Source organism: Phyllosticta citriasiana (assembly GCF_038021145.1).
Source record: "Phyllosticta citriasiana strain CBS 120426 chromosome Unknown IWZ02scaffold_8, whole genome shotgun sequence".
NCBI lineage: Eukaryota > Fungi > Ascomycota > Dothideomycetes > Botryosphaeriales > Phyllostictaceae > Phyllosticta > Phyllosticta citriasiana.
In genome coordinates, this window is record NW_027117285.1 from 1,432,974 (window position 1) to 1,445,669 (window position 12,696).

Consider the following 12,696-nt stretch of genomic DNA (forward strand, 5'->3'; position numbering starts at 1 on the left):
ATCCTCGACTCCATGCCTCGTCCATCAGACGGCAAATTGCGCGCCGAACATCAACATCTCTGGGAACAGCAAAACTATCCTCGCGCTTCTCTTTTTCCGCACGCACTTTCAATTGTCGTACCTAGGTACTATGCTCCTCCCAACTGTTCTTGTTGTACACTCACTCCAGTTACTCCGTGCCATGGATGATGCCTCGGGGGAAGTCGGAAATTCGTCAATGCTGCTCCCTCTGCTGCCCTTGAAATCTTCCAACCCGACCAATTACGCTTTTGGGAACAGCCTCTCGTCTCGTCTCGCCTCGCCTCAGGCCGCGCGCCTATTTGCCGCGGAACTGCCTCTTGCCGACGGTAAACGGCACGTAGCGGTACTTGATCATGTGCTGAATCTGTCTCCTCACTGTGACATGGTTAGCATCGGAAAAAAAAGAAAACGAAAAAAAAAATAAAAAAATTTCAATGCACTCACTTGTCAAGAGGAACAGAATCAACCAGTAGACGACGAGCACAGGCCAGAAGACAGGCAGGTCAAACATCTGGAACCAGGTGCAGAGAAACCCAATGGCAATGGCCTTGGTTGCCGAGTACCAAAACTTGAACTCGGGCAGCCGCCTCACAAACGGCCTGAACTCGTCCTCTTCCTTGGTCGGCAGCCCACCCGCCGTGCCGTCCTCCATGCCCTCATCTTGTTCCAGCGCGGGGTCGAATTTGGGCGAGATGAATGCGAGGAAGAGGTTCAAAAGGTAGATGCCGAGCGAGTAGGCCACTGCGCCACTTCACGTCAACCACAGGCTCCCTTCATGTCGGCTATGCGCGCGTCCTTACCAATGTACCATCCCTGTGCGAGGATAATTCGCAGACCGAAGACGAGAAACAGTACGGCAGTGCCCACCCATCTTTGCACGACGAAGGGCGTCGACTTGTCGAGATAGGCTTGATAGATCTGTTGAGCGACGCGTCAGCGCGCCGAATATTGCTTTGAATGCCATTCCTCACCTGGCCAAACTTGGTCGTCTGCGCGCTCACGGCCGCAAAGGGAGTGTCGGGCTCGGGCGCATCCATCATGGTCGCGCGAGGAGGAGGAAAAAAAAGTGTCGAGACGACGGGGGCGGATGGGATCGAGACTGCGCCGGGTTTGGAACAGCGTGCGTGTAGATGATTCGTTGGATGTGACGGCGGAGACAAGTGTCCAAGGAGGAGAAGAGTTGACGAGGAGATTGGACCGCTAGTCCCGCAAGCACGATCGAAGGGTTAGGTAGGTTGAGATACAGAGGTGTTGGTTACTTGAGATGGAGCTGCTCTCCCCAACTTTGCCAGGTCGCCAGTCGCCCGTCGCCCGCCGCCTGTCGCCCTGGGGGATTTGGATCGCCGTGTTTGCAGCGTTTGCACTGCCGGCCACTGGCTGGTGCTGACTAACACGCTCACCCCAACCGGAACGGCCAAACGGGCATGACGCAAGTCCGTGTCGGCTTAGTTCCGTTTGCCTCGGGACGACAGGAGTCGAGAGCTTCACAAGCTCCAGCTTGGTCCTCGACAAAAACTCTCTGTAGCTAGCCTCAATTCATTTCCTTGGAATCAATTGTCATTTCTGCAACAATGTCTGCCTTTCGCATCTCTACACGCGCCGGCTACAAGCTCATCCCCGCATCACTGCCGCGGATAGCTCGCCCATACTCCTCCGCAGCTCCATCCTTTGAGCACATAACCGTCTCCACGCCCAAGCCTGGCGTCGGACTAAGTACTCGCCCAGAAGCCACCGAAGACATCACGAATTCTAACAATTGCCAGTCACGCTCAACCGCCCCAAAGCCCTCAATGCGCTCTTCACACCACTGGGCCTCGAGCTGGGCGACTCGCTGCGGCGCTTCGAAAAAGACGACAGCATCGGCGCAACGGTAATCACGGGCTCAGACAAGGCGTTCGCGGCGGGCGCCGACATCAAGGAGATGAAGGACAAGAGCTTCGCCGACGCCTACGGCCGCGACTTCATCCAGATGTGGACCGACACGGTGGTGCACGCGACCAAGAAACCCCTCATCGCCGCCGTCAACGGCTACGCGCTCGGCGGCGGCTGCGAGCTCGCCATGATGGCAGACATCCTGTACTGCTCGCAGGGCGCGCGCTTCGGTCAGCCCGAGATCAAGCTCGGCGTGCTGCCCGGCATGGGCGGCTCGCAGCGCCTCACGCGCGCCATCGGCAAGGCGAAGGCTATGGAGCTCGTTCTCACCGGCGACAACTTTACCGGCGCCCAGGCTGAGCAGTGGGGCCTTGCGGCGAAGGTTTTTGACTCGCCGCAGGAGTGCGTCGACGGCGCTATTGCGACGGCGGCGAAGATTGCTAGCTACAGCCGCATTGCCGTCAAGGCGGCTAAGGAGGCCGTAAATAAGAGCCAGGAGTTGGGTCTGCGGGACGGCTATGATCATGAGAGGACGCTGTTCCACGGTTTGTTTGGTAGCAAGGACCAGAAGATTGGTAAGGTTGCCCAAATCGAGCTTGTTGCAATAGGGGGCTAACTTGGGATAGGCATGACGGCGTTTGCGAACAAGGAGAAGCCGCAGTGGTCACACGAATAAAGCATCTACAGCGAGCATCTAACAAATTCATCAGCATCAAATCAAATCAGATAAAACAGTTCTCCAAGTCCCACCCAGAGAAGCAACAATACGCCCAAGCAACGTCCGTTCAACCAGCTCATCATCTCACACGCCATAATCCCTCCACTCCAACCTCTCCATCCAAGATCGCATCTCCATCCCCTTTCCACTTCCCCCTCTCACAACCCTCGCCCCACCCTTCGTCGTCGCCTGTCCCACACCTACACACACGCACATACACGTAGTCAGCAATCACCGCCATCACCATCGCCATCTGAGACCACTCACTCAATCCACTCACTCTTCTTGCCCTTCGACACGACGGCGACGGCGTCACCGACGGCTGTGGCGATGGCTGAGGGTACTATTGTGGCGTTGGATACCTGGCTAACTAGTCGTTTGCTCTTGCTGTGAAGAGGGTGTAGGGAGAGGGAATGGGTGGGAGTGGGAACAGGAGTAACAAACGTACGGTGCGGGTGTTTCTTGTCGACGTTGGGTTGCTGTGTCAGGCTCATGTTTTGGTCGTGGATGCGTAGGTTTGTTGCTAGTTGAGGTGAGGTAAGTGGCTGATGAAAGGTTTGAAGTTGTTAATAGAGAGTAAAATAGTCGCAGTCGCAGTCGCAGTCGGACTCGGAGCAGCCAAAACAATCAAAAAGATACCAGCTTCAAAAGAGAAGACTATGTAGGGGCGTCATGTAGACAAACGATTCGCGATCTCCGATGCAAGTGGGCAAGAGAAAAAAGAGATGGTGATGCAGACGACTGAATAATTTGAAGAAGAAAAAAAAAAAAAAAAAAAAAACAGCTCAGGACAACAACGACCTCCGACACACTGCCTCGCAAACTCCAAATCCATCTGCCACAACCGCCAGCATCAGGCACCTGTGTAGAATGACACCTACACCATGCCTCCCTCCATCAGCTACAAACCCTGCTCCTTTTCTCACCCATCGTCATCATCGTCGTCATCATCTCCTTCGAATCTTTTTACTTGTCTGCCTAGCTTAGTCTCGATCCGACTCTCTCTCTCTCTCTCGCCCAGCAGCACCACCACCACCACCACCACCACACCCGATTCCCAATCTCTTCGATTCTAGGCAAATAAGCCACGCGAATCGGCTCTTCAAATCCGGGGCCATTCCTCGCGTTATGACGTCGCCGTCAAACGTGCGACAGCCGAGCGGTGCGGATGAGTGGGGGCGAAACACGGCGACGACGCGGACTGACGGATAGATGATGGTGATGATTGTGGTGGTGGTGATGATGATGATGCGACGGCGCTAATTTACAGCGGCCGGTAAACGGTACGTGTAGGGAGACGACGGGGGCTGATGTAGATTCAATTCTACCTAACATATTTCATCTGCATGCACACACACATACACACACACACACATCATATACAGCCAGAAAGCAAGCCATGAAAGATACATATCTTATACATGCATACATGTAACTAAGCAAATAAGTACGTACCTAGTTAGTCACCTAGCTAGCTAGCCAGCCTAAAAAGACAAACCAAGACAAGACAGCACAGGACGAGACAAGACAAGATGTGACAAGAGGGATGAGACAGAGTCAAGAAAACAAAGGGAGCAAGGGAAAAAAGACAAAAGGAGAATAAACGAGCCCCATCGTCGTCCTGATCCACATACAGCAGGCAGGCAGGCGAGCAGACGGGCGGGCTGGGATAGATATTTGAATTTAAATCCAAAGGCAACAGAGAAAGGGAAGGAAAGGGGAAAAAGAGCTTATCCACAGGACGTGAGAGTCGTCGGACGAGTGGGTGGGTGGGTAGGTACGCAGGGGGCGGGCGGAGAAAGTCGAGAAGAAAAGGGGGGTTGCTGGCAAGCAAGTGCGTGCATGCAGGACCCGGGTGAGTCACCGGCGACAGAGGGAGGGAGGGAAGGAGGAAGGGAGAGAGGTAGAAAGGGAGATAAAGCAGTTGCAAGAGCTCGAGGTCGTTCTTGTGCATCAAATGCGGCGCGGCGCCATGGGATGATGGAGTGCAGCTGTTGGAAATGCTACCAAGTGGATAGATAGGTGGATGGATGGATGGATGGATGGATGGGTGACGTGACACGGGGTTTGTGTTTGTCTATCCGTCTGCAGAAGCAATGGGACGTCGTATTTGAGCAAGAGCAAGAGAAGATTGGACAAGTCCGAGGAAAAGGGAGAAAGAGAGGACAGTGGCAAACCATCACGACCGTGATGGGTTAGGGCTTCTCGGATGGCCAGTCTGTTCTTCACTGACTGCTCAAGACGACCGACTCTGCATGACGAGAAGAGAAGAACCAGGCAGGCAGGCAGATAGACAAGCAAGCAAGCAAGCAAGCAAGCAAAATCGATCAGAAGACATGATTATTCGCAAAGGGTGTGGAGAAGAAAAGAAGCTGCAGAGAAACCAACCCGCCATTAACGCCCCCAGGGAGCCCATCGTACATGAATTCATTGCAGAGAGAAGGAAAAAAAGGTGCATGAAAGGTGTAAAGAACCAGCGACCAATCTTTTTACCCCAGCCCGTGCCGAAAAAAAAAAAAAAAAAAAAAGAAGGGAGAAAAAACTTTTTCTTGGAAACACATCAAAGTGAAGGAGACCCCAGGAAATGCAGCCCGTCAGATGCGCAAGCCGGTCTATGCAACAGAATAGGGAATCGAGTTACCAGACACGAATGCCGCTGTTCCGTAGAAGAGCGGATGCTGAATCGAATGAAGAACTTAAGACTGGTTGGCGGAAGCCTGGCCAGCTTCCTTCTTCTCAGCATCGGTCGCCAGCTGGACCTTGGCTGGCTCCGGAGAGGCGGCGTCGTTGGCGGCGTCTTCACCACCTTCGAGAGCTGCGAGCGCACTACACACATGTTAGCAAGGTGTCGCAAGGATGAATCATGTCTAGCTTACCTGAACGAGTTGACGTGGTGCGTGGAAGCGGGTTCCTTGTCCTTCACAGGAGGAGTTCCAGTACGGGAGGAGCCACCAGATTCGTCGCCAGTCCTGTTGAATCCGCCACCAGGGCCCAGGTTCTTACGACCACTGCTGCTGCGGCCAGCAAACAAGGAGGACGGGCCGAAGGAGCTGGGACCAGAACTGGCAGTGCGGCCAGTAGCGTTCCTGGTCAGCTTTTTCAGATCGTCCATGACGACCATGTTGTGCTTGTAGTCTGGCGGAGGCATGGCGCCAGCGCCCGAGAACGAACGAGCATCGCCGCGGCCAACAGTGGGACGGCCGCCACGCGGGGGGTTCCGCATCCTTTCGAGCTCGGCGGCTTGCTGTGCGGCCAAGGCCTCTTCGTGAATTTCCTGGATAGTCTTCGGGCCCTTGGTGTCGTCCTTTGACCTCCAGCCCTTTCTCCGCAGGTCGACGAGGTCGAGCAACATGAAATGAAGACGGCTGGGAAGGCCAGGCATGTCCTTGACCTTTTCAATACGCTCGAAGTATGCGCGAATCATCTGTGAACCAGCCTCGTTGGCCTCCATGTTGGCACCAACAGTCCTCAGCAGCTTGACAAGAGACTCGACGTTGGACTCGTCGGGCATGCCTTCAAAATTGAGCAGTCTCATGACACACTCGTGCATGATCCTAACAGTGAGCATGCCAAGCTTGTAGAGCTCACCGATGAACTGGATGAGACCGAGACCCTTTCTCTTGGCGGCGGCTGCAACGTAGTATTCGTCGCTGAGCATGGCGGCCTCCTCAGTCTCGCCCTCCTTCTTCATGGGCAGATTGGACTCCCAACCCTGCTCAAAGTCTTCCTGGCACCTGTTCAAAAGGTACTTGCGAAACAGGTTGCCGCCGACGACGGGGTTACCATTCTTGTCGCGGACGTTCTCATCCTTGATGTTGGTGGACATCGTCTCCAGCATGCGCTTGCAGAATTTGGCGTACATGGATGCCCAGTGCGCTTCGTCACAAGCCTTCTCGAAGGTCAACTGGATGACTTGACGCAGCGTACGACCGTCAGTCTCATTCTCAGACTGCTTCGCAATCTCCAGGACCTGGTCGGCAATCTTGTCAAACTTCTCGGGCGTCATCTTGTTCAGAGCAGCCTTGACCTTCCTCTGGACAACGTCAGGAGCCAAGTTACCCGCAGAGACGGCGGCTTGAGCAGGCTGCGTGAGGCTAGTTGGCACCCAGCCAGACTGGGACCTCTGCAGAGGCTTCAGGTCCATACCAGCAGTGAGCGGCATGTTCTTGGCGGCCTGCTCCTCGTCGCGCCTGCTAGGGCCGCGACCACCGGCACGACTGGCGTTCTTACGGCCACTCCCGGATCGAGGCGAGCTAGCTGCAGGGTTGTATGAAGAGGCAGAGCGCACAGGGCCACCCATGGGGAAGCTTCCAGGACGACCAGCAAAGCCGGCAAGAGGGTTGGCGACAGCAGGCGGACGAGATCCCATACCCTGGGACATTTCGAACCTTTGCTGTGAAGAGGTGCCCGGTGGAAGGGTGCGACCTCCCTGTGCAAAGCTACCCATGGGTCCACCAAGGCCAGAGGGCATGCCCATAGGGCGGGAGTTCGCCCTGCCACCCATGCCAGAGGGAGTGCGCGCAGATTGAGGACGGGCCGAATCGGAGCCGTCGCCAACCGTTTCCCTGACTTTGGTGTCCCAGTCGACCGAGGGCTTCTCCTTGAAGACTTCCTGGAACTGGAGCAAAAAGTCCTTGTCATATTTGAGGCCGCGACCACCCTTGGTGCTCTGGTTCAGAGCCGGATTGGGGGACTTGATTCCGGCGGGGTACTTGACATCCTGGCTCTGGACCTGTAAGAAGCGAGCCGACTTGAGAGCCTGCATACCCGGGGTCGGCGCAGGGGGCTCGACGGGCTTGCGGGTCTCGAGCTTCAGCGCTGCGGGCTTCGGTTTGATGGCGGCAGCCGCCTTGGATGCAGGCTGAGCTGGAGGTGGCATGGAAGACGGGTCAGACACGGGAGTGGCGGCTTGCGACTCGGAGGCGGCGGCAGCATCAGCTGCAGGACCAAAAGTTGGCTTCTTGAGGGAAGCAAACAGCTTTTGCGCCTCGGCCTTGGACTCCTCGCTCTCATCATCCTTTGAAGTGCCCTTTTCTTTAGCGAGTTCGCGCTCTTCGGCCTCGCGCTCAAGACGCTTCATTTCCTCGTCGGCCTTCGCAGCCTTTTCGGCCTCCTTCGCCTTGGCCTCCTCGGCTGCCTTTTTCTTCTTCTCCTGGTAGGCCTTCTCCCGCTCCTCCTCTTCGCGTTCGGCGGCCTCGAGCTCTGCAATCCAGCGTTCTTCCTCCTCCTTGGCAAGCCGCTCCTCCTCAGCCTTCTTGTCCTCGGCGGCCTTGTCGTCGGCAGCCTTCTTGGATTCTTCGGCCTTGGCTTTTTCTTCGGCTTGCTTCTTTTCCTCTTCCTGCTTCTTCTGCTCCTCCTCAGCCTTCTTGGCCTCTTCCTTTGCCGCGGCCTCCTTTTCAGCGGCCTCCTTTGCAGCGGCTTCAGCAGCCTCCTTGTCCTTGGCCTCCTGAGCGGCCTTTGCGTCGGCCTCTTCCTTTTCCTTGTTGGCCTTTGCGGACTCGGCTTCAGCCTTGGCCTTTTCGGCCTTCTCCGCTGCTTCGTCGGCGACCATCGTCTTGCGCATTTGCTCTTGGAAGCCCTTTTGGAACTCGGCCCTCCTCTCTGCGTCGGTCTTTTGGGACTTGCTGGAGTCGGTGGCGCTAGGGGCACGCGGGGGAGGAGTTGGGGTGGAGGAAACAACCACGGGCGACTTGGACGGGGCCGGAGGCGCTGGGGACGAAGTTTTCTTCTCAAACGTCACAACCTCACCTTCGGGATTCTTGATGACAATCCCCTTGCTCTTGGTCCGCGCGGGTATCGTAAAGTTCGAGGAGGTAGGGGCGGGGGACGACGAGCTCTGGGTCGGTGTGTGGGATGAGTGGCTGGCGGGCGCCATCGAGGGAGTCTGAGGCTGGCCGAGCGTCGAAGGAGGGCGTTCGGAAACCTGCGAGCTGTTGCGAGACATTACAGGTGCGTGCGGCGGCGCGTACTGGGCGCCAGGGACAAACGGCTGCCCGTGGGGCGTCGGGTGGTTCATCGGACGTGGACTAGGAGGTGCGGGGGCGCCTGGATAGGCCATGCCGGGGTGCATGTAACCAGTGTTTTGGTAGTAAGGGTTGTACGACGGGTCAAGATGCCCTGGCGGGTGCATCCCGTAGTAGTTCTGCGCCTTTAACACTGTCAGAAACTCTTCGAAACCGCCGTTCTCTGGAGAGAAGTCGGGGATAGAATCAAGTTGAGTCGAAAGCTCTTGTTCAAGTTGATGTTGACGCTGACTGGAGCTGAAAGAAGCTGATTTTGCTGAGAGACTTGAAATTGAACGTGTTGAGTTTTGAGACTGATGACTAGCCGACGTCGAATTGACGGCGGTTTGAGAAATGCTGACTTCAGAGACGCTGGAGGAAAGTGGCATATTTACATTTGGCTGGAACTGCCCTGGGTAGAAGGGATGCGGCATTTGCGGCTGGTTGGCATACTGAGCCTGCGTCGTCATGGTGGCCGGAGTCATGGCAGGACTGCGGTTCTGACGATAGGGCGATCCCATGGGACCACCGCCCTGGAACTGACCAGGCATGGGGCGCATCGGCTGGCTGAATCGTGGGCCAGGAGAAGGCGCGTTGTAACCCTGGCTATAGCCTCGTCCGCGGCCGGCTTGGGGGACAAAGTTTCTAGCTGCGTTACTCATGTCACTGTGAGCAGACTGCGAGGACTCGCGGCGCAAGTGGTTCGGTTGCGGGATAGGAGGACCCTGCGGGGGCATTGACACGGGTCGAGGCTGTGAAAATTTTGGTTGTCAGCTTGTGCGATTACATGAGCGAGGCTGCGCAGGGAAAAGAAAGAAAAAAAAAAAAAAAAAAAAGTAATTTCGACTTACGTTCGCGCCGACATTTTCACCGCCCATAGAACCAAAGCTCAGACCGTTGCCTTGACCTTGCAAACCCGAGGGAGGACGACCACCGCTTGCAGCAGGTTGTGGGATGGGCGAGGGGGATGTTGCAGGAGACGTGATTCTCGGGTTGGGAGTCGCGTTGTTTTGAGGAGCGTGTGGGGCGCTGTGGGCGATTGCTGGGGAACCGCCAGCGTTTATGGCACCAAAGGCAATGTTGGGGCGAGCGTTGCCATTGTTGGACATTGGACCAGTGGCACCGGCAGCGCTGATGGTCATGGTTGAGGATTTGCGTCCGTGGGACGGTGCTCCATTGGCAATGGGCGGGGGACCGGCAGAGGAGTTCTGAGTCTTGCCGTTCACGTTGGCCGCCGCATTGCTACCCACCGCCACCTGAGGACTGCTGGAGGCGATCGCGGGAGGCGAAGCGGCCTTCTTTGTCGCAGCACTTGCGTAGGACTTGGCGATGGGTTGAGCGGCGCCAGCGACAGAGGGCGACGTCGTTCCGGAAGGGTTGTTGGAAGCGGCGTTGGCGGTCTGCGCGGCGTTGTTTGTAGGAACCGTCTTTGGATTAGGGCTTGTCATTTATCCGTTTGGCGATTGCTTGGGGAAGAGGGTTGAGGTCGAGCGTCGAGATGGCGACGAGGTGAGGTTGAGGGCGAGGATCGAAGGCGCGAAAAGGACGAGTTCGAGCCAACAGCACCGAGGATCAAAGGCCGTCACAGCGGAGCGGAGATGTAGCGACGAAAAGCAAGGCGCTAAACAGAGGATGAAGAGAAGGACCGGTGCGGACCTGGGTCGACACCTGATGGGAATTCCGAGCGCACGAACGACCGACGTGTGTGGGACGCGGGCGACGTGCTCAGCGCGCGGACTGCCGAAGTGGCGTGGCGGGAGGACGATTTCGACAGACGAAGGGCTGATCGAAATGTCTGGAGCGGTCTCTTCGTGCAGAGGCAGAAGGACCGTCGCGGGAGGGGGGAGGGTGGGTTGGCTTCTTCGTAGAATGAAGAGGGTGGTGATGATGAAAGGGCGTTCGGTCGACGAAAGTTTTTGAGCATCTCCGGCTTCTCGGCTAGCACCCACCTGGGCTCATCAGACGACTGACTGACTGACTGACTGACTGACTGACTGACTCCAAGCAACGCAACCAACACCACCACCTCAGCAGCCAAAAGTGCCATTGCACATGCGATTATTACTGACTACCAAACAATTCCCTTCGCTCCATGTCGTCCCTGGCACCCTCTCCGCCGCCAATGCTCGACCGCTTCGTCGCTCTGTCTCGCAACGGTACAATACCTAGGTACATGTACTACCTTAGCTACTCTACTACTATTAGCCGTCGACTTTTATCCCGTCTCCTCTGCCTTTGTGGCTCATGCTTGAGGCTTGTTCTTCTCCATCATCCTCACGTCGGCAGCCAAACACGCACCCATCTCCGCTTTACCCAATCTCTCCCACTCTCGACTCTCGCCACCGACTACCCAACACTGCTATCTGTCGCCGTCGACCCCAGTCTTGGCCGCCTCACTGGGCACCGGCAGCCAGACTCTCTCCATTGCATGACTCACTGCTTACATGTGCCCGACCTACCTACGCTGTACGAGGACCAGGCAATGGCTGTGCCGTGGCACCAGGTTACTCTGCGCATTTGCTGAGGGCTGAGATGCAGGCGGGTGGGGGTGCTCTTTTTTTTTATTTTTTTATTTTTATTTTTTTTTTAAATGGCAAACGTCAACACCCCACGCGGTTGACGTCAATCCATGAGGCTCCAGTCCCGGTTCCAACCACCACCTCAAGACGCACATGCAGCCAGTGCAGTCCGCCGGAGCTTACATCATCACATTCGACGTGCACCTCCTCTACATACAACTCTCGGCTCCTCTTTGCAAGCCAAGAAGCTTTGCCTGCCGTGACGGCGCGTCCAAAATTCTTGCAATTTTCCTGCCGCGGCCATGTCTCTCAGCGAATATCCCCGCCCTTCCAACGCCTGACTAACCAGGTCTAGACTGGACCACCGCCCTTTTGGCTGAACAGCGAATTGACTATCCGGGAGAGATTCCATTGCTTTCCCATCGATTTAACCCCAAGCTTCTGCGCCCTGCCGCCGGCCCTTCCGACCCGCTCCTTGGCCAAGGTCGCATCAACGCTCCGCCGCTGAAAACACGGTGCTCGCCACAAATATTATCGTGCGCAGCGCCCGAATGCTTGATTTGCGAGTCTGCACAGGTCGGACACTTGCGCAACCAAGGGGCAGTGCTGGCGTCCCAAAGAGTGAAGGAATTCCAGATCAAGGGATATTTGAATACGGGCCTGCACTGCATTTCGTTGCCGCCTGGCGCCATGCAACTAGCGCCGCGTTCCTCGCTGACACAACAGCAAGTTTGTCGTGTTTCGCGTGGTCGTCCAACCTTTCTGTGCGAAGAGACTTTATAAGAAGATAAACAGGCTATCACTGTATCATCCAACTCACTCAATCAAGCTGCACATGTCCTCGACGCCATACGAGGCAAGCAGCCTGACATAAATCAAAAATTCAAAAATAAGAAAAGGATCATACGGCGAAAGGTAAAAAAGTCTTTCGCCCAGCCCAAGTCGTGCTGCCTGTTCAGGCCAAAGCCCCGAGACCATGATGCGGTACTTGCAACACCACCCAAAAGGCAATTCGGAGTCGAACAGCAAAGGAAGCGTGCGGTCGCCCGGTTGGCTGACGCATGGCTGATGCACGTGATGATACGCGAAGCGTTCCGGTTTCCATAAGCACAGTGCATCTCGAACCCGGCACTCCAACCCATCGAGCATTCGGAAAAGGACTGTTTGGACTTTGGAACCGTGCTTCACGACAACCAAGTGGTGAGTCAGTGGCCACAGCCAGCAAGCCTCCGACTCAATACAGCCAAAGTTGTTCAGACCTCCACGTAACTATCTGTCTCACCACGACGCTGGTCGAAGCGAGCAAAGCAAACAACACTGGCCGATGATCAGCCCAGGCATTGCGCCGTTTCGAAGCCAAAAGCAACGGCGCAGAGAAGCAAGGAACCAGAGGTGAAGAGAAACAACGTCTACGCGCGAAACCAGAAAAAGAACACCATTGGACGCCTATTCCAGCATTCATCTACCACCCCGGAGCATGCATGACAAAAGAAAGCACCAAGTGCGATAATGACAGCCAGTAGACGCATAGGTAGAGACTGAAAACAGGGTCAAGCGCTTCCCG

At 56.0% G+C, this 12,696-nt stretch overlaps 5 protein-coding genes across 5 annotated transcripts; 2 read left to right on the top strand and 3 right to left on the bottom strand.

Moving 5' to 3' along the window:
• Positions 1 to 316: 316 nt before the first annotated feature.
• IWZ02DRAFT_380037 (rer1 protein-like protein) lies at positions 317 to 1,058 on the bottom strand (the record flags this gene model as incomplete). The annotated part of the gene is made up of 4 exons (XM_066765082.1): positions 317 to 396; positions 466 to 762; positions 822 to 939; positions 993 to 1,058. The coding sequence occupies 4 exons, from the start codon at positions 1,056 to 1,058 to the stop codon at positions 317 to 319; spliced, it is 561 nt and encodes a 186-aa protein (XP_066621893.1).
• Positions 1,059 to 1,592: 534 nt separating this feature from the next.
• On the top strand, positions 1,593 to 2,569 carry IWZ02DRAFT_380026 (ClpP/crotonase-like domain-containing protein; the record flags this gene model as incomplete). Its single annotated transcript, XM_066765081.1, has 3 exons — positions 1,593 to 1,734; positions 1,785 to 2,468; positions 2,520 to 2,569. The coding sequence occupies 3 exons, from the start codon at positions 1,593 to 1,595 to the stop codon at positions 2,567 to 2,569; spliced, it is 876 nt and encodes a 291-aa protein (XP_066621894.1).
• A 1,439-nt stretch (positions 2,570 to 4,008) lies between these two features.
• Positions 4,009 to 4,880, bottom strand: IWZ02DRAFT_300055 (uncharacterized protein). The gene has a single exon (XM_066763920.1). It carries the CDS (start codon positions 4,563 to 4,565, stop codon positions 4,083 to 4,085), a length of 483 nt encoding a protein of 160 aa, XP_066621895.1. The 5' UTR covers positions 4,566 to 4,880; the 3' UTR covers positions 4,009 to 4,082.
• A 123-nt stretch (positions 4,881 to 5,003) lies between these two features.
• Positions 5,004 to 10,511, bottom strand: IWZ02DRAFT_454837 (uncharacterized protein). The gene is made up of 4 exons (XM_066767751.1): positions 9,465 to 10,511; positions 9,009 to 9,365; positions 5,488 to 8,759; positions 5,004 to 5,437 (listed from the first exon to the last, which is right to left on the bottom strand). The coding sequence occupies exons 1-4, from the start codon at positions 10,059 to 10,061 to the stop codon at positions 5,308 to 5,310; spliced, it is 4,356 nt and encodes a 1,451-aa protein (XP_066621896.1). The 5' UTR covers positions 10,062 to 10,511; the 3' UTR covers positions 5,004 to 5,307.
• Positions 10,512 to 10,758: 247 nt separating this feature from the next.
• IWZ02DRAFT_300092 (uncharacterized protein) lies at positions 10,759 to 11,628 on the top strand. The gene has a single exon (XM_066763921.1). It carries the CDS (start codon positions 10,858 to 10,860, stop codon positions 11,485 to 11,487), a length of 630 nt encoding a protein of 209 aa, XP_066621897.1. The 5' UTR covers positions 10,759 to 10,857; the 3' UTR covers positions 11,488 to 11,628.
• The last annotated feature ends 1,068 nt before the right edge of the window (positions 11,629 to 12,696 follow it).